Raw genomic sequence first — 26098 nt, forward strand, 5'->3', positions numbered from 1 at the left:
ACCAGTGAGTCCCAGGCCCGAGGAGGGGCCCCACCCCCACCGCAGCCTCTCAGGTCAGCACCTCCCAGTTCACAGAACCCGCTGGTCCCCAGCCTCATCTGACAGCATGGAATGTCCTCCTGAAGCACGGGTCCCTTCTGTCCTCTTTCCCTCCTGCTCTCCCTCTGACGCTCACAGGTCTTCGCCACTCTCTGCTCTCACGACTTCCCTAGTGACGCCAGCCCTGTGCCTCTGCGGCTCATGTGCCTGGCGGAGTTACAAATGACCCTCCGGCGCCTCGGAGACGTGGGTGCTCACGCGGCCTCTGGCAGGGCTGGGGCCTGGGGTGGCCTCCCCTGCTGCCGTCAGCGCACCTGATGCTGGTCAGGTGGCAGCGGGGACAGCCCAGTGACCAGCGACAAGAACGAGGCAAAGCTTTCTTGGCCTCGGCCCAACGTGGCCCATCAGACACCAACAGGAGCCACTCCAGAGCCGTGGGACCGACACCAAAAGCTCTCTACGCCTTCGGTAGATGGATTTTGTACGAGAACAGAGAAATCACTGTACCTGGCAGTGGCTCTCATCAGAAGAGAGACTTACTGGGTGGTGAGAGCAGCAGCGTTCCTCTTGCCCCCTTCCCCCAGCACAGCCCAGGCTCTGGCTTCCTGGGCCTCTCGGCTGAGAAAAAACAAAGCCAGGGAGGCAAGCAGAGGCTCCCAGAACCCACAGGCGACCTCCCTCCTAATCCTTATGGGACTGGGAAGCCTTTCCTCAGGCTCTCACTGACCCACTGACACAGTCGCCACTGAGGTAAACCTGGGGGGGGGGGCGGGGCGCACGCGGGAAGGCCTGGCTTCGTCGCCTCTCACTAGTGGCGGTCAGGAGTCTCTCCGTTTGTTTCTTTAGTTTCCTCTGATAAAACAGTAAAAACCTGCACCTGTTTTCTTAATAGACATTCTAAGATTTGCTGCATTGACTATTAATGGCATTTCAAGTTCAGACCTTAAATTCCTCTCCCCTTCACTAAGCTCTCTGAGCGCCTCCTGGCTGGCCCTGGGGAGCACCGGGGTCTGCAGCTCCCCTCTGTCCCTGTGCCTGGGACGGAGCGTCGGCCACTGTGACGAAGGTCTGTTTAGCACTTATGTATTTACTGTAAGAATGATTGTAATGAAGACACTGTAAATATGAGAAATTACAAATAAAGTTTTTCACAGAAGACTGAGTTTCTGGAGGTGAGGGGAAAGCACTACTATCAGCAAAGCACTCGGCAGTTCCCAGGGTCGGGTGACAAGTAACCCACCAGAATGAACAGCAATGCCGTTTGCCTCCAGGTCTCAGCACCTGGCTCCACAGGCGCACACACTGGAATCCTTCATCCCTCTATTGCAGGTGGAGGCCTGCGGCGCCTGCAGCCCAGGGTCCCAGCTGCTTACCCCGGAGCCAGGAAGTCTAGAGCAGTGGTCGGCAAACTCATTAGTCAACAGAGCCAAATATCAACAGTACAACGATTGAAATTTCTTTGGAGAGCCAAATTTTTTAAACTTAAACTATATAGGTAGGTACATTGTTATTAACTTAATTAGGGTACTCCTAAGGCCTAGGAAGAGCCACACTCAAGGGGCCAAAGAGCCGCATGTGGCTCGCGAGCCACAGTTTGCCAACCACTGGTCTAGAGTGATAAGGGAAAGAGCCTTGAAAAATAAGTCAAAGATAAACAGATGCTTGGAAAAGAGGGAGCTATTCTTAACCAAAGGGCCATGAACACAGGAAACGGGTCTTCTGTCCCTTTACCAGATATTACACCTCGTAGGTGGTAGCCTCTCTTCGTTGCCTGAATGTGACCTTATTTTGGATCCTTTTTACAAAACACACTATCACCCTCCGTGTCATCTTGTGTCTAGGTCCAGATTTCAGATTCTGGTTTGCTAAAGAAGCCAGGCCATCACTGTGTACCTGACTTATTTAGAAAAGCTCCCGGTTCTCACTTCAGTCGCCCCAGGGTGGAGATGGGTATAACAAAGTCACCCCCCTCCTCCCCCCACAGCCTCACCCCCACTCCCTGCTCTCCCTTCCCTCGCAGTGAGGACCGGCAAGTGTGGTGACAAGAGCCACAGGCTGGCCGAGGAGACTCCAGTCCTCTTTCAGTGCGGCCATTGCCTCCTCATCGAAATCCAGCCCAGCAGGATTCCAATAAAATATAATGCAAGATGTGAAATTTTAAAGTTCTAGTAGCCACACCAAAAAAAGGTAAAAGAAACCAGTGACATTAATTTTACTATATTTTATGTAACCCAGTAGATCCAAAATACTATAATTTCAACATGTGATCAATATTTTGATATGAAAGAATTTCGTGGTTTTATTCTCACAGCAAGTCTGAAATCTGGTGTGAATTTTATCCTTCTAGCACATCTCAATTCAGATGCTACATTTTCATTGAAAACATTTTATCTATATTTAGACTTCATAAAATTTACAGTTGAAAAAGCAGATTCACATACTTGCTCCAAACACACCCAGAAGTTTTCCAAATAACTGAATTATCAGCTTTTAAATTTAAACTTATGAAAATAAAATAAACGGAGTCTCTCTCATTTCACTAACCACACTCCAGCGCTCCGTCGGCCCATGTGGCCAGGGCAGCACAGCCACCGTGCGGATGTGGAACACTGGCCTCTTCCTTTGAGAGGGTTAGACCCGGAGGACTTTCACACAAAAATAAACACTGGCGTGAGGGGCAGGGGGTGGGAGACAGAGGATAGGAGGACCCAGGGAGGCAGATACGGAGGGCAAGGGCGGTAGGAAAGAGGGCAGGTGGCAAATCAGGCCAAGGCGAACAGACCAGCTGACCGTAGACCAGCTGCAGGCCTACTCCACCTCTTTCCCTGGCTCAGGAAGGAGCACTCCCCAGCCCTCCCTGCCCTGGCCATGCCTCTGGGCCATGCCCTGGGGGCCAGGTGCTCAGCAGTGACTCCAGCCTGGGGCGTCCCAGTGCCTTGTGGGGAAGCTCTGGCTGTGGACACAAGGGCCAGGGACCTGATGCTGCTGGACCCTGACCCAGGGCTCACTGCAACCTGCCCAACCCCCATCCCCTCGGTCCTGACATTCCTGCACCTGACAAGGCAGTCTCCACTCCAGCCCCAGGGGACCAGCACCTCTTGAATTGTTAGTGGTGCCTCTGTTAGAACAAGTTCCCTTTCTTCCTTCGAGGTGCGGGGAGAAGTCTTGAGACCCACTTAGGAGAGGAAACCAGACCTCTGGGGCTGCCTGCGGGGAAGCGGGGTGTCACCTGTGCCGTGGGCACTGTTCTGGCATCACCATCCATGTCCACATTGGAAACGGCCTGGCAGGATGCATGGCCCAGGTGTGGGGGAAGGTGTGGAGGGTCCCCATGCCTCACCGTGCCCTTTAATTATTGAATGACTGGGCAGAGAGAAGGGCCCAAGTGCATTGTGGTATGGAATGATTCACCATAACAACTTATTGGAACCAGGTCAGCATATCATTATGACTGCAGGTCGCCCAGGGCTTCAGTATTGCCTCTCACTTGTGTACCTTCGTTTCAATGCACCTTCACTCCAACAACCCAGGGAAGAGGGAGCAAGGCCCTTATCTTACAGGTGGGAAACGAACCCGGGGCTCTGGCTCTGGGCTAAGCTAAGGCCGCACAGCTCCTGCAGTGCTAGGATCTGCACAGCTTCCACAGCTCCGGCGACATGGAAACACCTTCTTGTAATAGAATTCACTGTGCTGATCTCCATCATGCCGTAACCTCATAACACCCCACAGGCTAAAGGCACTAAAGCGTCTCTGCCAATGATTTCTGGAAAGTCAACAACCACGCCCGCCTCCAATCTGACTGGTAACATTAAACCCTGGCCTCTGTTCAGGAAAGTCTGACCAAGGAGTGACAACTGCAAGTGAGCAAAGGAGTCAGCCCAGCGCCTGGGAGGGTACCCTCACCTCTTCATGCAGCAGCACAGGTTCCCAAGGCCACGTTCATTGAACCCTCCCTTTTCCTAAGGCTGAACTGGAGAGAAGGAACACACATACACAGTATAATTCCATTTGTATAAAATTCCAAACTACGCAAACTATCGTGACAGAAACAGATCAGTGGTTGACTGGGGGTGAGGTGGGGAGCACAGGGGGGATGAAGGGATTGCGAAGGGGCAGGAGAAATTGTTGAGGTGAAGGTATGTTCATTGTCTTGAGGGTGGTGATGGTTTCTCCACCTATGTCAAACCTGCTCAAATTTTACACTTTAAATATGTGCCATTTATCTTATATCAATGATAACTCAATAAACCTGCAAAAAAAAAGGAAAAATACTCCCCCATCTTCAGCCAGATGACACCCTGCCCGTCTCCCCCATCCTCAGCCAGATGACACCCAGTCCACCACCCCCATCCTCAGCCAGATGACACCCTGCCCGTCTCCCCCATCCTCAGCCAGATGACACCCTGCCCATCTCCCCCATCCTCAGCCAGATGACACCCTGCCCGTCTCCCCCATCCTCAGCCAGATGACACCCTGCCCATTCTGGTAGGTCCATTCAGAGCTTATCCTCCTGGTCCATCTAGAAACTTGGTGGGAGCGCAGGCAGCGTGATCTCTGTTCACCTGGCTGGATGTGACCTCTCGATACTCTAAGCCAAAGTCATTATTTCTGCCTGAGTTCACTCATTTCAAATATTAACTTTTAATTACCTGCAAGGAAGACAACAAACACAGGGCCCCTGGGTTCAAGGGCAGACTGAGACCTCTCCAGCAACTCCGTGTCAGGGATGACAGAGTCAGCCGGCTCCTCTGGAAGGAGCAGACTCTTCTGGAGAGGCAGGCGACATAACCAGTTAGTGCCTCGCTGAAACCAGTTTCCCACGCTACCTAGACATCCAACAACAGCTCTCAGGCATCTCAGTTCCCCTCCCTCCTAACTACCCAACACATAACTATCTGGAAATCTTTCCTGAATATGGTACATGCTTTCTGCGGAGAGCATGCATGATCAGGAACTTACCGTTCCCTCCTCGTCGCTGTGGGAAATGTGGATGGATCTCCTGTGATACTGTTATACACCAAGAAGCAGATATTTGGTCCCCAGTTCCTGGCACAGAGTTCCTAAATATCATCATGATAAGCCCCGAAGCCATACCTCAGTTTACGCTAAGGAGGTGGTGCTTGGATGGGAGGGCGCTGCTTGTCAAAGGGACCAACCATATGACTAGTGAACTGGACCTTTTAGCCCCACTCCCCGACCCCGGGGAGGTCAGTCACCAATGGCCGATGATTTGATCAATCATGCTTTCATATAAACCTCAAAACCACAGGTTCAGAGAGCTTTCAACAGAGAGCTTTCAATCCAGGTGCACCCAGGAGGGCACAGAAGCTCTGAATTCCTTCTCCATGCCTTGATCTATATTCCCCTTTATCTGGGTATTCATCTGTGTCCCTTGTGATTTATAAGTAAAGGTGAGCTATTCTAAGTTTTGTGAGCTGTTCTAACAAATGATCAGACTTGGGGAGGGATCATGGGAACCCACAATTTAGAGCGGGTTAGCCAGATTAAGGGATTAAGCAAAAACAACAACAGAAAAAAACACTCGTAGACACAGACATCAGTATGGTGACTACCAGAAGGAAAAGGAGTTGGGGCAGGGAGAAGAGGGTAAAGGGGAGATAAATGGTGACGGAAGGAGACTTGACTTGGGGTGATCAACACACAATACAATATATCGATGGTGTATTATAGAACCTGAGACCTATATAATTTTATTAACCAATGCCACTACAATAAATTCAATAAAAATAAAATAATAAAACTTTGTGCATATGTGGAAATTTTAGAAAGAAAAGAAATACAGGTGACAACCTGGGACTTGGGATTGGTGTCTGAAGTGGCGAGAGTCTTGTGGAATTGAGCCCTTACTTTTGTGGCGTCTGCACTAACCTCGGGCAGTTAGTATCAGAATTGAGTGAAATTGTAAAACATCCCAGTGGGTGTCCATCAGGAACTGGAGAATTGCTTGGTGTCGAAAACCCCGCACATTTGGTGTCAGAAGGGTTATGAATAAGGCATTTCCTTTCATCTCGCATCTATCATTCAAAGTAGTTTCCAACGGACTTTCTCATACCTTCTTATTCAGAAGCAAAGATTTAATAAACACTACTGTTTGCTGAGCACAGACTGCATGATGGGGATGCAGACATGATTTAGGTAGAGTCCCCATATTCAATGACAACTGGTATCACAATCTCACTTGGGGAGACAGACAGAAACCACTAATCAAAAAGAAGAGTAGTATGAAGAGAATACTAGGTGTCTATCAACAGAAGAATGGCTAAGCAAACTGTATATCCATAAAACGCAATACTATTCAGCAAAAAGTTGCAAATTATTGATACACACAAAAACATGAATCAATCTCAGAAAATTATGTTGGGTGAGAGAAGTCAGGCACAAAAGAGTACATTTTGTGTTATTCCAGTTATATGCAGTTCAAAACAAGTGAAACTAATCTGTGGTGATAGACGTTGGAGCCGGTGGCCCTCTGCAGAAGGCGGGAACCAGCTGGGGAAAAGGAAATGTTCTGTATCTACATGGTGGTTACACATTTGTCAAAACTCATCTAATTATGCATTTCAAGCCCTGACCGGTTTGGCTCAGTGGATAGAGCGTCGGTCTACGGACTGAAGGGTCCCAGGTTCGATTCCGGTCAAGGGCATGTACCTTGGTTGCGGGCGCATCCCCAGTAGGGGGTGTGCAGGAGGCAGCTGATGGATGTTTCTCTCTCATCGATGTTTCTAACTCTCTATCCCTCTCCCTTCCTCTCTGTAAAAAAATCAGTAAAATATATTTTTAAAAAATTATGCATTTCAAATCTGTGCATTTTACTATAAGTAATTATTCTTTGATTTAAAAATATGCTAATAAATCACAGTGGAGAAAGCCACTTTTCTGAGTCTAATCAGGAAAGACTTCACAGTGACATTTGAGCAGGACCTTGACGGAGGAATAGGATGTTTTTTGCTTGGAACTAAAACCAAAGGCAAAAATGTGGAGGTCTGAGAGTCCATGGGGCATGGCAAGCAGAGGCCTCAGCGATGTGTTTGAGAATGTGTGGGAAGGGAGAATAGAGGATGGAGGGAGGCAAGAAAAAGTGGTTGGGATCAGATTGTGAAAGACTTTGAATGACACACACTTTCTAATAAAGACAAAAAAAAATCAGAAAGTGCCTAGTTATGGTTTTATCTGATTACATAAATGATGTATACTCATTGAAAAAAATAAAAATAACTATGTATAAAGCAAAAAGCAAAACATTCCCCTTCGGTGCTTGGGCCAGTGCTCCAACCAGAGTCACATAGCCAGGGCTTACGTTTGTAATTACATAGACTAACAGGATACATAGCGTATGCTCTATAAGGGCTAGGGCCATATTTTCACTTTTGTATTCTCAACATCCAGCACAACGTCTGGCATGACAATGAGTGTAATAAGATTCTGTATTAATTGCTAATAAATACATTTTCAATGAACATGTACATTTTTGTAATTCTTTCCTCTTACCTTGTTTTTATTTTATTTAATGAAATGTAATTTTGTATACCAATTTGGGGTTTGTCATTTGAATATCTGTTTTATCATTTTTGTAGTAATGCATTTTTATTGTGTTTTACAAAAGTATTGATCTGTGATGGATTAGGAAAAAAATTTTTTAAATAGCTCTTCACTTCAGATAGTTTGAGAAGCAAACTAGTTCTAGAGGACCAATCAATTTCAATTTCTAATTCTTTGCTGCTTGTGTAGAAAAACATGATTGATTTTTGTATGTTGATATTGAATCCTATGACTATACGAAGTTCAAGAATTAGTTCCAGTCACCTTTTTGTAGCTTCCTTAGGATTTTCAACACTGACAATTATACCATCTGAAAATAAATAATTTTATTTCTTTCTTTCCAATCTGTATGACTTATTTCTTTTCTTGTCTTTTGCACTGGCTAGGACCTCCAGCACAATGTTGAATAAAAGAGGGAAGAGTGGACATCCTGGCCTTGTTTCTAATCTTAGTAGAGAAGACATTCACTCTTTTATTGTTTTAAGTATGGCGTTAGCTGTAGGTTTTACATAGATGTCCCCTTTTCAGGTTAGAGAAATTCTTTTTTATTATATTCCCAGTTTGCTGAGAATTTTTTTAAAAATAAAAAATGGGTGTTAGATTTTGTTTAAAACTTTTCTGCATCTATTGATGTGATCCTGTTTGTTTTAGTCTGTTATTATGGTGAACTGAATGATATTTGTATGTTAAAACAATCTTGTATTATTGGGATAAACTCCACTTGGTCATATGTACTATACCTTTTATATATTACTGGATTCAATTTGCTAAAACATTGTTGATGACTTTTGTATGTATATTAGTGATAGATATTTGTCCATTTCATCTAAGTGTTTAATTTATTAGCTTTAATTTTTTTATAATATTCCCTTTTTATTTAATAACTAGAAGCCCATTGCACGAAGATTCGTGCAATAGGCCTTCCTTCCCCTGGCTGCTGGCACTGGTATTCCTCCGGCACCTGGGACCCAGGCCTTTGGTCCAGCCGCAGCGCAGCGGAGAAGCCAAGCCTCTTCAGTTTCCAGTCTTCACTCTGTGCCTACGTATGCAAATTAACTGCCATCTTTGTTGGGTTAATTTGCATAGTCACTCTGATTGGCTGGTGGGCGTAGCGGAATGACACCAATTTATATGTTTCTCTTTTATTAGTGTAGATATAAGATCTGTGGTGATATCTCTTCCCACTCCTGATATCTCTAATTTGTGCCTTCTTTTCCCCTTATCAATCTGGCCAGAGCTTTACCAAGTATATTGATTTTTCTCAAAGAACCAGATTTTTGTTTTATTGATTTCTTCTGGTTTTTTTTTTGCTTTCTAGCTGATTTTTGCTATTTTCTTCATTACGTCCTTTCTTCTACTTATTTTTAGCTGTTGCCTGCTCCTCTTTTTTTAAAAAAATTTATTTATTTATTTATTTATTGCCTGCTTCTCTTTTTCTGGTTTCTTAAGTAGAAGCTTAAGTCATTGATTTTAAATATTTTTACTTACCTAATAAGCATTTAATGCTCAAAATGTTCCACTCTATTCCTTCCTTAGTCCTTAGGCACTTTGCTTTGACAAGTATCTTCACTCTCTCCTGCATCATCAATTATTCCTTTTCCACTGAGTCATTCCTATCTTCATACAAACATGCTGTTATACTGTTATAGTATAGGAAGGAAGGAAGGAAGGAAGGAAGGAAGGAAGGAAGGAAGGGAGGGAAGAAGGAAAGAAAGAAAGAAAGAAAGAAAGAAAGAAAGAAAGAAAGAAAGAAAGAAAGAAAGAAAGAAAGAAAGAAAGAGAGAGAGAGAGAAGGAGGGAGGGAGGGAAGGAGGGAGGGAAGGAAGGAAGGAAAGAAAGGGAAGGAAGGGAAGGAAGGGAAGGAAGGAAAGGAAGGAAAGGAAAGAAAGACAGAAAGAAAGGCAGAAAGAAAGACAGACAGAAAGGGAGGGAGGGAAGGGAGGGAAGGGAGGAAAGGGAGGGAAGGGAGGGAAGGGAGGGAAGGGAAGGGAAGGAAAGGAAAGGAAAGGAAAGGAAAGGAAAGGAAAGGAAAGGAAAGGAAAGGAAAGGAAAGGAAAGGAAAGAAAAAGAAAGGAAAGAAAAAGAAAGAAAGAAAGAAAGAAAGAAAGAAAGAAAGAAAGAAAGAAAGAAAGAAAGAAAGAAAGAAAGAAAGAAGAAAGAAAAAACACCCTCTCTTGCCCCCACATCCTCCTCAGGCTATCATACCTCTACTATAATTATATGGTTATCTGCACTCTATATACTGTGCCTACTTCCTTATCTCCCACTCTCTATAATCCACTCCATTTAGCTATTTGTCCCCACATTGAAATTGCTTTTATCAATGTCACCCAGCAAATCCATATCTTCATATGCAACCACCAATTCTTACTCCTCACCTTATTCATTATTTAGCATCATTTCACATACTTTGCCCTGGTTCTCAGGCCACCAAACTTTCCTGGTTTTCCTTCTTTCCTCAGTGACAAGTCCACCTCCCCTTCCCACCCTCTCAATTGGAGCAGCCAGGGTTGTCCTCAGTTCCCACCTTTCCCCTTGATCTACATCCATTACCCAGGTGCCCTTCACCCACTCCTAAATTTTAATACCATCTTATGTATTGGAGCTCTTCTATATTATTTCAAAATTTGTAGTGCATTTTGTAGTTGCCTTAAAGTAATACTTATGTGTTTTAATCTGGGCAGTTAGATTAAATGTTCCACAAGGACAAAGATCTCTACCACCTGTTATTTTCTTTGTCATCCTTTGTCTGTGCATGGTAAGCCCTGGTTAAAACTGTAAACCCCATCTCTGTGCTCAAGCACTGAAAACATATGGTTTTACTTCTGGTAGAAGAAGCAGGGTTTACAGTCGTCCACATTTAAGCAACAAGTACCACCTGCACATTACTGAGCCTTGAAGCCAGGACCTGCTCAGGGCTCATAGTCTATTATGGTCACCTTACTAGTAGACTGCATGCCTCGTTTATTTGACCCATGTTAGCCTTTGGGTTTGACATGCTTGCCTTACAGTGTGTCAACCCCCTAATTCTTTTACTGAGACTGAGACCATAAGCCAGTTGAGTTGTTCCTTCTATTTAGCATTTTCAATGAGGTGAAGGTAAATATACACTTCTTTCCTTTGGAGGCTTCTCATGTGTTGAGGCTGGTCACAGGGAAGGTAAATATACACTTCTTTCCTTTGGAGGCTTCTCATGTGTTGAGGCTGGTCACAGGGAAATCCCTGTCCCAACTAAATACCAGAAATAGCAATTAAACTAGAGCCACAATTTCAGTGTGGAAAGGCTGACAAAACTGTACACAAATCTGGTCTGTTACCTGAGGAATGCACACCCCCTGCCCCCTGGCTTACAAGTTAGGAGCGAAGAGCCCTTGGTCCCTGGGGATATTTCATCTAATAACACAGTCAACATAAACGTGGAGCCTCATTTCAAACCAGAGTGAACAGGCACCACCTGGTTTTCCGTTTCAGCACAAAAATCTCTGTGCAGCCTTTCTGATGGCAAAGGCCAAGCTCGACCTCTTAGCTGCACTGTCTCCTCACCAAGGGGAAAGGGAAAAAGGACTCTGTAGGCCGCTCAGGGTCACTGGGTAGAAACTAAACTGCACTCTCCTTGTCAATCAACTCCCATCTTTAGCCACAATTACATGGTATTTTATAAATTCACTATTTTACAATTATAGTTTTCAAGGTGAGGTTCCAGGACCTTGGAGGACTCTCCTCCACATCTCAAGGAACTTCTATGCACCAAACTGCTTCTGGACACACAGAGATGAAATAGGCCTTATGATTTTAAACCAGATAACAAAGACTTATCTTTCAAAAAAAAAGTCTCAGAGCTGACAGTCATAAACAACAGAATGTACAGCCAAGTTTTATAAAGGACAAAAACTGTAATAATAGATACCAAAGGATACATTATTCCAAAAAAAAAGAGGACACATGGAGAATGAATAGTGCCAAACAATCTTTTTATTGTTCACTGAAAAATACAGGTCTGGAAAGAGTGTACTGCATTGTGTACTGACTGCAAGGTCTGATACTGCAAGTGTATATAACAGTATAACATATTAAATGATACCTATTGTACATACAGATAATACCCACCTCTCTAAACACTAATATTTAATAGAATGAAGTAAAAAGCCTTTTATAAAATGAGAAATGTAAACATTGCAATAATAAACAAAGTGCTCTAAGCAAAGCACTTTAAAATTGTTTTGTTTTGTTGTGACATGTACTCTGTCTACCTGGAGTCAGGAATGGTGGGGACCAGGAAAAACACAGCTAACAAAAAACTAGAACTCTCAAGAAGTGCTTGAGAGTGCTATCAACTCTATGGATAAGAACACCTAGCATTTATGAATGAATCTGACACTCAGCAAACACTTAAATGTGCTTGAGAATAGAGATACTAACGTTGGGAACAAAAGCTATTTTCTATGCAGTCTGCAGATATCACCATTTATTCCTTTCAGCCATGTTTTCATTATGATGCACTAAAAGAGGCTATCCTGCCAGACAGGCAGGCCAGGATCGAGGTAACAGAACTTCTCCAGTTACTAAGACTAATTTAAATGAATTAAAAATAAATACAAATGTATAGAGAGCAACAAAATCAATCTCTATTATTCACATGGCAACATATTCAAGAGCGGCGACACGAGTCACATTTCAAGGTCCACTACATGCCCCTCCAAACTGAGGAAGCTCTGTGTGGAGAACATTCAACATCAACATCACCTCCCTCTCTCCAAATACTATCAGGGTTCAAAAAGCTCATTATAGATAACAATTTTTTAAAAATTGCATCTCAATAAATATACAGCAACAGAGGAAGACCGTACACTTCCTCTGGGCTTTCTTGGCATTAGGCGAAGCAAGGCTCTGAGGCTATTTGCAACAACAGTGCTGAAGCTAACTATGACAATGCTCACATTCTACGAGAAATCGGGATGACAAAGTTCCTTTATTCATAGGTAATCAAGGACTATTAAATAACTTCCTGAACTAAGACAACAGTCTCACCATCAAAGAAAATTTTCTTCTCACCTGAGAAGTTTTTATAAGTGAGATTTTACAATATCTCAGCTTCTTTATTTAATATGAAACTATCAATGCACAGAGGACATCCTCAGAGGTCAAGTATGAATAATATTAACATTCTCAGAGTTTTCTACACTTTACAGGCCAGCAAATACTTTATCAGCCTAACCATTTAAGAGATTTTTAAGTCAACAGCAATAACCAACTATGTATTTTTCTTATTGTGTTCATCAAAAAATACCATATTCCAATAGGAATAAAGCTCAATTCAGTGGGAATCTTGTTCCCCTCAACTCTGCACAGTAAATTTTACTGTTTGGTCTCTACATCTCTTGCTTTTCCTATGACTCTTCTAGTCTAAGGGAAATCTCGTATTAAGGTGGAAAATTGCAAACTCCAGCAGAACCATTGGTCTTAGGACTGAAGTAGACTTTAGGAGAATAACTGTAATTGTTTAGGGGACTAAGCAATTGTTGTTTCTAGCAAGACTGTAGCCTTGCTAGAAATACAACTGCTCTTGAGTCTCTAGACTGAGAAATTCTAGTCATTTAAACACAGGAGGGAATTTCATTGCAAAAGGTCTGGTTTAACGCTAAGGTTCTGGTTCCCAGAATGATGGTGAATGGCAGCCCAAAATACTGGCCACATTTCCATTTCGCACATGTTCATGACTCTTTCCCCATTACAGTTGATCCAGTTCTTCCATACGTCCTATCACTGGTGAGCCCCGCCACTGCTGCTCCTGTTTCATTTGGATGGTCTGCTGCACATATGGGATTCGCCGAGGTTATCACTTTAATGTGTAGGAAATCTCCATTTCACACCATAAGCTTCCTAAAAGCCATCAACTGGAAACCATTTCAAGCGAGTAAAGGCACAATTCACTGGCATTTTCTCTTTATAAAGGAAATCAAAAGCGTTGTTTGGGAGCTGAACAAACACCTTGGGTATTCCTATAAATGGAGTTATGTATCTGCTACCAACACTCAGAGACATTTAGATCTACAGACTAGACAGATTATGTAAAAGCATGAATTTGGCAGTTGAAAACGTATTTCCAATTTTCCACCACACCATTCAGGGCAAGTGCTGGTTAGTTCCACAGGAGCGAACCGTGTCCACACCACCCTCTTGGTTTGTTTTCCTCATACACTTCCTCCAGTTCCAGCGAACCTGGCGCAGGGACATCGCTCAGCAGCCTCCACGCTGCTCAGAGGCAGACAATGGGATTCACCTCAACCAGCCCAGCAACTAGCAGTCCGCTGTGCTGCGGGCCCGGGAAAAGCCTTACCCTCAGGAAAGACTCAAAGAATTACATGAAAATTCCTGGTTTCAGAATACCTTCCCAGGAAGTCAGAAAATGATTTGGTTTTTAGTTAAACTGATTCTATGCTCAAAAACAATGTAACGCCTCAGAAAGCAAAATCTAGAATGGAAAAACTACAGACTAAAATAGCTTGTTAGTCAATAGCTTACTTTGGCTAAATTATCATAGTGCTCCAGTGCAATGTATTATTGCATTTAGAAGCACAGCCTACCATGTTCTCATAAGACAGGGTACTAGTGAAGTACATGAAACAGTTCATAGCCTTTTGTGACTTCAGAACTGGAAAGGACAAAGGCTGGCTAGGACTTGCCTGCCATTCAGCACAAGGTGAGTCAGGAGACAGCTAAACATCTGGGTTCTTATTCACTCATGGTGGTCTCAGCAAGTTCCTACTTGGACACTGATGGTTCTCAACTTGGCTGCACATCAGAATCATGGAGGAAGCTTTTGAAAATCACCAAATGCCCAGACCAATTAGACCTGGAGGGGGAAGCCCAGAAACCAGTGTTCTCTTTGTTTCCCCACCAGGCCATTCTCATGTGCAGGCAGGATGAGCTGCTGCATGAAAGCCATATCACAGCTGGATAGTTTTGTTTTTCAGTCAATTCCACCAGGAAGAGGAATTTTTAGAAAAAGGCACAGTTATGCTTCCTCTAAAGATGCAGCTTACTGTTTGAGAGTGCTGGCTCTGGGAGGTTATCTGGAGCGCTGGCTGTAGAGGAGGAAGTTCTTGTCTTGGCAGAGTAGGTATCGTTTCAGGCTTCGGCGGCTGCCTCCAGCAACGAAGAATGCCCAGATGCCCGTGAGCACCATGATCATATATGCTGACACCAGACTTATTTCATACTGAGGATTAAGGAAGGTCTGCAAAGGAAAAATAAACCAGCGTGGGTAATAATGGCTAGCATATTAAACATGCGAATAACCAAAGACAAAGGGAAATAGGAAATACTTGTAACAGCTGGGGTGCTATTAAACACCAAACATGCGATGTATGTCCTGTCCTGGGGAGCACCAGAACCCACAAAGACACACGGACTAACCTAGGCAGCAGACACTAGCCTATAGATCTGGGCTGTGCTGTATTCGAATGGCAACCCTAGGAGGTAATGAGTAGCCAGAACCTACTGGAATACCCACCAGACGATACATGTTATATAACTGGGCCCCATTTATAATCCTTTCTGTGCAAGAACCAGTTAGTTCTTAGAATGTGGAAGAAAGCCAGACAAGTCCAAATTACTTCAGTATGAGTCCTTAGTATTTGAGGAACATGAGGGAACAGCATCATCTCTTTTTCAGCTGCACAACTGCTGTCGGTCCCAAAAGCTGATTTGAAAAACACTGACGGGGTGCTGAGAGGTACTGGGCTACTCAATAGTGAAGACCCTAGTTTCTATCCTGACGGAGTTCATACACTGTAAGGGAAATAGGTAATGAATGAAGGAACAACTAAATTAATTACATAATTACAAACTGTGATGAATACCAGATCAGAACAGTTATAATTGTGATGGTGACAGGACAGGTAAGAATGAGGTGATCCATTAGGGTGGTCAAGGAAGGCCCTGAGGAAGTGGCATTTAAACTGAGACACACACAGGAGGAGGAGTGAGCCAGCCTTGTGGAGACTAAGGGAGGGAATAAAAGGAGCTCAGCACAGCTGAGACCCTGAGAAGAGTCAATATTAATCATGTGTAGAGATGGAGGGGCAGCACATGAGATGAAGTCAGAGAGGAGGGCAGCCAGCTACAAAGCATGTTGGTAAGGAGTGTGGATTTTACACTCAGTGCAATGGAGGGTCACAGTGTTGCCGGTAGGGGAGCTGAATGACTTGAGTTAGATTTTTAAACTGCAGAGAAAGATTAAAGGAGGCGATGGTGAAAGCAGTGAGACTAGTGAGGAAGATTTTGTTCTGGACGGGAGAGTACAGGATGGTGAGTTAGACTAGGTGGAGGTAGAGATGGAGAGTGGATGAAAAGAACTGACTTGCTGATGGATGGAATGTGAGGGACAGTGAGAGGCCATGTTTCTGGCTTTAGATAAATGGTGGTGCTATCTAATGTGATAACAAAGACTTGAGGAAGACCAAGCTTGGAGTGGTGGGTGAGAATCTAGTCCAAAGAGGACATGTTAAGGGTGACATGCCTGTCAGATTTCAAAAGGCAGATGTCATGTAAGCAGTTAGATATATGAGTATGGGAGAGGAGAGGCCTGGGTTAGAAACAGGAATATAGAGGCACAGTCCATAGATGGTATTTAAAACCATGGCTACGAATGAAGTTACCCAGGGAGCTATTGCAGAGAGAAGGGAAAAGAAAAGTCAAGATCAAGCCCTGAGAACATTTATGAATTGTTTGTGCTGTTCGGTATCACAGGAACACATCGGAAGTGTCAACACCACTCCATTGGCCTGACTTATTAAAAAAGAGTCAGCAAGGACTCTGAGAAGAGCCAGCAGTGGGGTCAGAGGAAAACCAGGACAGTGTGATGCAGAAGTCAGAATAGAAAAATGTCTCAGAAAAGTGGTCAACTCTTTTTAAAGGTTGCTGAGATGAAAAAAGAACATTGCCCATTAGATTTGGAGAAACGGAGGTCCTTTTTGACCTTGACAAGTGCAGTTTTAAAGGGGTGGTTGAGCAGAAACTAGATTGGGCTAGAAGTATGAGAGGTGAAGACAATCTGGGGGGATCACTCTGAGAAGTTTTGCTGTGATGGTGGACAGGGGAAAAGAGGGTGGTGCTGGGAGGGGAGAAGGCAATGATGAAATTTTATGAAGATATGTCTGTAAGCTGATACAGAGATGGAAAGGCTGGTGAAGGAGGACAGAGGACAAAGGAGCAAAGTCTTCAGTAGGAAAGAATTAGGTCTAGAACCCAAATGGAGGAACTGACCTTTACAGGAGGAGGGATTCTCTGCTGGGCCAGGGTCAGGTGGGGAGATAGGTTTGCATCTAGCCTCGCATTTGCACTTAACAAAAGGGAGGATCTGATTGGGCCAGTTTGTCACCGTACACCTCTGCGAATCAGAGGCTAGGGGTGTGCCTCCAAAGCTCCTCACTTTCCTCACTCACCCGACCTGCTCATGTCCCTGGCTAAGGTGTCAACACTGCCTATAAGCTCTGGCCAGGGAAATAGCTGATTTGCAGGTTGCACCTATGTAAAAAGAATGCTTTTCTCAAGAGGCATCTGCGGGCATGGCAGGCATTGAACATTTTCTGGATTCTTCTTCAGAATAATTCTATACCTCAAATCCACTGAATTTTAAGTGCAAAACGTAAAGAAAAAATTGATTAGAATACATTAAATAACTTTTGTTCATAAAAAGACAACATCAGGAGACTATAAAGACAAACTACGCTGTAGAAGTTATTTGCAATGCATACACCTGACAAAGCCCTCTTTTAAAGAGTACAGGATGTTCCCCCCCCCAAAAAAATGTTTACACTCTTTAACAGCTGATAGCTCAATTCTGAAAATGAAATATATTTTACCAAGCAAAGATTTGACTTTACACAGATGCCATCGTATTAAGGGTAACGTTAGCATCCTGTACCACTGGAAGGTTTTAGGTAGGAGAGGCAGTAAGACTGGCTCAGAGGACAAGGAGGCCAATATAAGAAAACCTGATACAAATTCAATGTGTGTATACATTTTTTGGACATTCTATATATAAAGAACCCCCCCCCCCAAAAAAAAATCCAAACAAAACAGACAACCCAATAGAATGATGGGCAAAAGACGGGAACAGGCACTTCACAAAAGGATTATCCAAATGGCCAATAACTATATGAAGACATGCTCAACCTCCTGCCCTGGCTGTTCGGTCCAGGATGCTTTCTCCAGACCAGCTGCAGAACTACCACTACTTCAAGTCTTTGCTCAAATGTCACCTTCACACTGAAGCCTATGCTGACTACCTAATTCAAAAATTCGCCATCCCTCCACCTCCCACACTCTGGATCCCTTTTAACCTGCTCCACTTCTCCTTCCTTTCACAGTACCTACCGATTTCTAGATACTATATAATTTCTCATTATGTCTATTGCTTATTGCCCCTTCCTTCTTACTAGCTTATAAAGGCAGTGATCTTTGTTTTGGTCACTAAACTGTTTTGTTCACCTAGAACAGTACCTGGAACATAGAAGGTACTTAATAATTATTTGTCCAATGAATGGTCAATTGGATTCATAAGGACATTTGCTTTTTCATGTAACTTCCTTTCTGGTTATAAAATGTATGTTGTAAAAAGCTTAGAACATGGCAAAAACTATAAAGAGTTAAAAGAATCCACCAAGAGATAAATGTATTTAATATTTTAATGCACTCTCTTTCTGATCTTTTTTTTTTCTCTCATGAAGATTTAACTTTACACAGTTGCCATCATATTATGGATAACGTTAGTATCTTGTACCACTGGTAGGAGAGTCAGTAAGACTGGGTCAGGACAAGGAGGCCAATATAAGAAAACCTGATACAAATTCTAAATGGGTGGGGAGGAGAGAAACATAAGACAGGACACCATCAGAAGAAAGCTTTTACATCCTTTAGATGAGAAATAATAAGGGTCTGGACAAGGCAGTGATGGAAATGATTCTGATGTAAATATCTGACAAACTATAATAAAAGTCAGGCCCAAGGCATTCAAAATTATTTAAAAATGTATCTAGTCAAGTTTTCTTTTTAAACATTTCTCTTGAAAATTGGCATTATTATAATGTCAGAGAGAAGGGATTGAAATGGTCATTCTTGTTATTGATCAGTTAGAGTAAAAATGATATAACCCCATGGGCAGTATTTTAGCAATCTGCATCAAGGGCTTTAAAAATATTCATACTATTTAACCTTATAATTCCATTCCTTGGAACAATATATTTTAAAAGTTTCATGTACAAAGATGTCCAAGACAGCGTTATAATAACCAAAAGTAGAAACAGAAGGGATCAGTCAGTTAAGCATTCTATAATACAATTTTTCTGTGATGATATAAAGCCATTAAAATTTATATATTAAAAAATATTTATAAGAACATGGAGATTGTTTAAGATGTGTTACACGACAGAGCATAATTCAAGACTATTTCAGGTTTGACTGTTCCCATTAAAAAGAAAGACACTAGGGAAACATCTTTAATGAGATCTACCAACAAATTAATAGTTGTCTTTCTGTAGTAAGACTTGGATGATTTATCTATCATTCATCCATTCTTTCAAGTAACATTTCTGAATTTCCTCATTTTCCCATGAGCATGTACTTCATTTAGGGTGGAATCTACCACTGTACACAGGTGGACTTGAGCTCCAAAAAACAGTTTGAGCACAGTGGCCGTACTCACCAGGGCTGACACCAGCAGGTGGGTCAGAATAACTGCAAGAAGGGGGTACCAGTTTTTCTTCTCACAGCCATCAAAGAATATGATGCCCCAGAACATGTGCAGCAATATGATCACCTGCGTCATGAAAGCTGAAAGACAGCCACCCATTAGTGCTCAGGATTCGAACGGCAGACGCCAAAGCCCACCGAACACCTCACCTGGTCGTGGTACACAGGCTCTTGGGGGTCCACACCACTGGGGGAGCTTCACTGCCACCTGACAGAAGCAGGACCAGGACACACATTCGCTCAAATGTAACTTGGAAAACAACATTTCTAAACCAGGGGCCAGCTCTGCAGCAGCTTCTCTAGAATGTGAACCTGTTAAAAGTCAACTTGAATCTGGCTTTCAAGAAGTGTCTCTGACCTCTAGCCAGTTTGGCTTAGTGGGTAGAGTGTCGGCCGGGCCACTAAAGGGTCCTGGGTTCAATTCCAGTCAAGGGCATGTACCTCAGTTGCAGGCTCTATCCTGAGGGGAGTGTGTGGGAAGCAACCAATCAATGTTTCTCTCTCTCTCTCTCTCTCTCTCTCCCCCTCCTTTCCACTCTCTCTAAAAATCAATGGAAAAATATCCTCAGGTGAGGATTAACAAAACAAAAAAAAAGTTTCTCTGAGGAATGCAATAAAACTATTGTGATATCTAATCAGCTTTTTCTAAATTAGCCTTTCACACTAATTAAGAGACACTTTTCTCAATTAAATGGAATATCTTTATTTATTTGTTTGTTTGTACCCGAGGATTTTTTTCCCATTGATTTTTTTTTTTTTTTTAGGGAGAGTGGGAGAGGGAAATACAGAGAGAAACATCAATGTGAGAGAAACACATCAATTGGTTGCCTCCTGCATGAGCCCTGACCAGGGCCCAGGCAAGGGAAGAGCCTGCAACCAAGGTACATGCCCTTGACCGGAAACAAACCCGGGACTCTTTGGTCTGTAGGCCAACGCTCTAAACACTGAGCTAAACCAGCTAGGGCAGGAATATCTTTGTTTTAAACAAGTTTTCACTGAAGTGCAATTTCTCCTTGGATTTTTTTTAAAGGCCAAATGGAAGAATAAAAATATTCAACATTGCAATAATTATCTAAAATTCTTCTGAGGCAACTGAAATTGAATCTGATGAGCACATACAGCTTTTCCTGTGGAATACTGTGGGTGTGTGTCCTGGATAACATTCTTCATTTTAAAAGGTGAAGTTCCACATATTCTGAAAGTTTTAACATGAAAAAAGAAAAGGCACACAGAGTTCCCTTTTTTGGCCATGTAATAAGACACCATTAACACCTACCAGTCTGGCAAAAATTCAGGTCTGATGCTTCTCTTTCACACTGCTGGTAGGAAAACAATCTAGCATTACCTACTACAGTTAAAAATTTGCGCACTCTTTTTCACTCCAGCAATTCCACAGCTAGATCTGAACTCTGAAGCAGTTAGTTCTTGAATCAATAGATCACTAGCACCTGAGAACTTATTAGAAATCCAACCTCTTGGGCCCTGGTCAGTGTTGCTAAGTGGTTAGAGCATCAGCCTGTGCACTGAAGGGTCTTGGGTTTGATTCCCAGTCAAGGGAATGTACCTGGGTTGAAGGTTGAATCCTAAGCCCTTATTGGGGCGTATTCGGGAGGCAACCAATCAATGTGTCTCACATCAATGTTTCTCTCCCTGCCTCCCCCATCCCTACCAATCTCTCTAAAAATCAATGGCACAATATCCTCTGGTGAGGATTAACAAAACAAACAAACATACATACAAACAAAAAAGCAATACAAATTTTTGGGACCCCCACCAAACTTCCAGGATTAGACACAATGAGCCCAGCAATCTGTTTAAATAGCCCTTCAGTTGATTCTGATGCAGTCAAGTTTGAGAACCACTGCTCTAGAGAACTCTCATATATTTGCACAAGGATATATATATATATATATAAATATATATATATATAAACTATTTACATCAGCACTCTTTGTAGTAACAAAAAATGTCCATCATTACCAGAAAACATAGACTGTAGTACTATATATTCACACATATATAATCTATAATATAAATGATCTCAAGAATATAATGCTGAGTGGAGGGAAAAATATTGTGGAAAAATGACTATTATTTCACTTATACAAAGTAAAACTCACACAAAACAATATTTAAAAGACCTAACAGTTGTGGTTTCAGAAAAGCAAGTTGTTACATCTAGTGATAGTGTGCCATCCTTTCTGTAAATGATGGTAAATACTTTAACTAAAGTAGAAGGGGGATTTTTTAAGCTGAGGACAAGGATGACTAAACTAAAATGATGTATTTTAATCCCAGTGATGATCTTGGAAAGGGAAGCTGCCCTGAAGATAGATGTCTGGTGAAGTGATGGTGCAGAGTTGATACCACTGAAGACACTCAGGAGTTAAGTTTACTATATCAGAAAAGACAGTGTAGAAACTACAATCTACACAGCACCAATGTTCACACTCTAAGGTTTTTCTAAAACCTAGATGTCAATCCAATGGCAAGAGAAAGCAATGGCACCATAAATATGTCATCTATTTGTCAGCTTATGTTTGCCCTTCTGTCTATGCGTTACCATGAACATTAAACCAGCCAGTCATGCTCCCAAGTCCTGGAGTTCAGCTACTTGGAAAATGCTCTAACTTAGGGAATTTTCAGTCCATTCTCATCCAAAAGAGCATTCTTCTGTGAGTTTCAGACAAAGAAACTCACGATACCCTTAGCTCTGACTTATCTTCCAAATTCTAGGCCCACATTTCTGTTTGCAAGGCCCTTTCCTGCCAAAAAAAATACCATTTATGGATTGGCCCTGTCTCCAAAGTAAAGTCTACATCTATGCCTGTCTGTGCCGGGCACTGATCTAAGCACTGGGGGTATCATGGTGCACAAAACACAGTCTCGCCCAGCCAGTATTCCTCAGTGGTTAAGCATCAACCTATAAACCAGGAGGTACAGTTTGATTCCTGGTCTGGGCACATGCCTGGGTTTCGGGCTCCATCCCCAGAAGGGGTCGTACAGGAAACAGCCAATCGATGATTCTCTCTCATCATTCTATCTCTCCCTCCCTCTCTGAAATCAATAAGAATATATTAAAACAAAACAAAACAAAACAAAAACACAGTCTCATGGAACTCTCCCTACCTTTACTGTTTACTGTCTTATTAACACAATATCTGACCTCTTGGGCAATTATTAAAACAACATACATTTCTACTTGACTGCTTATTTATTCAGCTAGCACTAGTTTCTGGCTGACTCCCTTGGTCATCATAAGTCTTTACTATTACAATGTGCTATTTAAAATACTGGAATTTTATTGTTTATTCTCTCCATAATTGGTTCAAGGTCCAACAGAAACAGAGACCTGGATATCTAAACTATTCTGCCACATACATACATACCATTTGATACTTCTCTCTAGTAAGTGGAATTAACTCCAACTAGAAATGAAAATTTACAAAGAGTATCTATAAGGTACTATCATTTAATTACAAAACCTTTCTCATTTCATGTTCCTAAATATAAAATTCTAAAGTTCCTTCAGTGAATCTATCCCTAAAATTTATTTTGTTCTAATATTCTTAAAAGTAAAAAAAAAAAAATCTCTAAATTAACCATAAGATTATCAAAATTAGTTTATAATCCAGATTAATGAAAGGAGCTTCCATAATTTGTAATATTTTGAAACATTAATAAAAAGATAAAAAATTCTAATAAGTATTGTATGTGTGAAACTGTAGCTGTCTAGTTTGATAATGGACTTCCTGTACTGATAATTTTTAAAATCAAATTCTCTTGGTACAAAATATTTCAATCTAACCTATTTCTAAGCAAAATGTTTCAGTGTTATCTTTAAGAGGCTACATTTAGCTGTTTGGTTCTTTCATCCCTCCTGAATATACCCCAAATACTCTAGCACACAGATTCATAAATATCTTCATTTTCCCCTTTCTCTCTCATTCCTGATTTCTACTTCTCTGCCCTTGCAAAGACAATCACCTAAGATAGCAACTAATCCTACTACTGGATCCTGCCAGCACAAAAGTTGCTATCTTCTGGCCTCCCCTGACAACTTCAGAGTATCTCTAACCATGCCAGAAAGAGCCAAGGGCTGCTGCTGGGTGAGGGCGGCAACAGAAAGGATATGGCTAACAATGGGCTTCAGACTTCTTTTTCCAAATAAGAGTCTGGAGTGTCAAGTTTTGGTGACACTCCTCGATCCCTGTTGGTTACAAAAACTCCCTGGATTCAATCTCTAATGACCTAGCCCAAGTAGAAGTCAGGCCACAAAACTAAATTAAATGAAAATGCCTTTCCTGTAACAGGGACTTAACTTTAAACCTTTGCTTTAACAAATGTAAGAGAATTTTATGACCTACTTTATTGTAATATAGATGTACATATATTACTAGTCAAATAACATTCTCCAAGATTAAAGAGACATTTTAAAAATCATCTCATAATACACAGTCCATAAGAAAGGCATAGTACTGTCTCTTAATACCAACTAGATCATAAAGGAGACATCCTGAAAACAATTTGAATGACTACAGGTGTTTAAGTAGCAGTTAATATTTTATATTATGAATATGCCCCCAAAGTATGTTTATGAGCCAAAAAGACTGCCAAGGATATAATTTTATGTTTAAAATCCCTCTGGCAAATGTTGAAAATAAAGAAATTCTCTCCTCAAATTAGCTCATCAGTGTGGAGTGAGGGGGAACCCCCTTAGAAGTTGTTTGATTTAGATGCCTATGCAATGAAAAAGTAGATCCCACAGGGTCTACTTCAAATGATTCCATTTTAGGAGTTTGTTTCATTAAAACAGTCACTGTAGGAATGTTCATTCTCAAACTGAACCCAAATCTGCCTTCTAACTCAGTGATTCTCAGCTAGGATGATTTTGCCCCCAGGAGGCATTTGTCAATGTCTATAGACATTTTTGGTTGCCACAACTGGGGGTGGGGTGCCTCTGACATATAGTACATAGAACCAGGGGTACTGTTGAACACCCTACAATACACAAGACAGCCCCACAACAAAGTATTATCTGACCCCAAATTTCAATAGTGCTAAGAAAGCCTAGGACCTAGGAAAGCTCTTGAAGAATCATGAGTCAACTCTTTCCATAAGTGACACATTTAAAAATACTTGAAACTCTCTATTAGTCAGCTATTGTTACAAAAATGCTACATAATAAACCACATCAAAACTCATTGGCTGGCATCGCCAGTGGGAGCATGGGGTCTAAAGTAGTGCTCACTGAAACCTGGGATCTGGCAGCAGACAGTGAGTGTGGGCTCTCAGGATTCTATTACTTTGTATTCATGCTTCACTGATTGACTTCTTGAAATTAACTAGGACTTTCCCATGTTTATCTCAGGTCTGGAATAGTTTCAGCACCATCAGATTTAACTTTTCTTTAAATGTCTGTTCCAAACTAGCCCTCAAACCATCTATTCCTCCTGTCATATGTAAAGCAAAAGCAAGCCCATAAGAACTGGGGTGAGATTTTAATAGAAATTGGAGATAAGATTTGTAGTTGGACTGAATGTGAGCTAGGAGACAAAGGGAAGAGGTGGGAATTACTCCAAAGTTTTTGACCTGAGCAACAGAAAGGATAGAAGTGCATCAACTGAGAGGGCTACTTGTGCTCTGCATACTTGATAGATATACTACTAGAGACTACAATAGGCCACGGTTTAGTGAAAGGACTTTCCAGAAGTACAATTTTCCATTCTGTTATTTGAGCAGCTTGAAAAAAGACTATTACATGACAGATGTAATAAAAACATACATCTACACTAATAATAGACAAATATGTAAATTGACCATCTCTCCGCGATGCCCATAGCCAACCAGGAGCGACTATGCAAATTAACTCAACAAAGATGGCGGGCCTGTGGGCGTCGAGGAGGTACGCAGGCACTGAGCAGCCGGGGTCAGGGGCGGGGCCAGACGCCTGCTATGAGGGGGGTGGGGCAGGGGGTGGAGTGAGCTACAGGAGGGGGGCGAGCAAAGGTGGAAGGCGGCTCCGGCCAGAGTGAAGGCAGAAGCCAGAGAGAAGACCCGGGTCCCGGGTGCCAGAAGGAAGCCGGTGCCGGCAGCCAGGGGAAGGAAGTCCTATTCTTGCATGAATCTTCATGCATCAGGCCTCTAGTTTAATGATAAAATTGATAACATAGTACAGCATATAGAGTATCCTTGTGTCATAGCCAGTGCAGTTAGCTGTGATCATTTATTATAAGAAACTAGAGGCCCAGTGCATGAAATTTGTGTACTCGGGAGGGAGGGGGTCCCTCAGCCCAGTCTACACTCTCTCACAGTCCGGGAGCCCTCAGGGGATGTCTGGCTGCCCGCTTAGGCCACTCCCTGCCAGTCGGACATCCGTAGCGCTGCTGCGGAGGCGGGAGAGGCTCCGGTCACCACTGCTGCACTTGCCAGCCATGAGCCCGGCTTCTGGCTAAGTGGCACTTCCCCTATGGGAGCACACTGACCACCAGGGGGCAGCTCCCCTGGTGGTCAGTATGCATCATAGTGACCGGTTGTTCCACTGTTCGGTCTATTTGCATATTAGCCTTTTATTACATAGGATTAACATTCTAATAAATTCAGAAAAGAGTAAAAATTGAAGATTAATCTCTGTGGCCTATCATTTTCTCCACATGATTAATAGATGCTGTATTTTTTCTACCACTTTGCAATTGGTAATGTAGTTATTTGAGATAGTCTTGCTTATAAGGAACTTTCATTTAAA

The 26098-nt window shown here is 42.4% G+C and overlaps 1 protein-coding gene across 3 annotated transcripts in view; it reads right to left on the reverse strand.

The window, feature by feature from the left end:
- APH1B (aph-1 homolog B, gamma-secretase subunit) overlaps window positions 1-26098 on the reverse strand; it is a 44699-nt gene that overhangs the window by 1374 nt on the left and 17227 nt on the right. For 2 of the 3 annotated variants that reach the window (XM_023757846.1, XM_014459820.2), the window contains 2 exons: window positions 19307-19434; window positions 11550-14836 (listed from right to left, as the gene is read on the reverse strand). In XM_023757846.1, coding sequence (XP_023613614.1) covers window positions 14669-14836; window positions 19307-19434 — 296 coding nt within the window. In that variant the 3' untranslated portion in view covers window positions 11550-14668. Of the gene's footprint in view, window positions 1-11549; window positions 14837-19306; window positions 19435-26098 lie in introns of those variants that run through there. The other variant, XM_023757845.1, reaches the window with a different exon arrangement.

Source organism: Myotis lucifugus, unplaced genomic scaffold (genome assembly GCF_000147115.1).
Source record: "Myotis lucifugus unplaced genomic scaffold, Myoluc2.0 scaffold_115, whole genome shotgun sequence".
Classification (NCBI taxonomy): Eukaryota; Metazoa; Chordata; class Mammalia; order Chiroptera; family Vespertilionidae; genus Myotis; species Myotis lucifugus.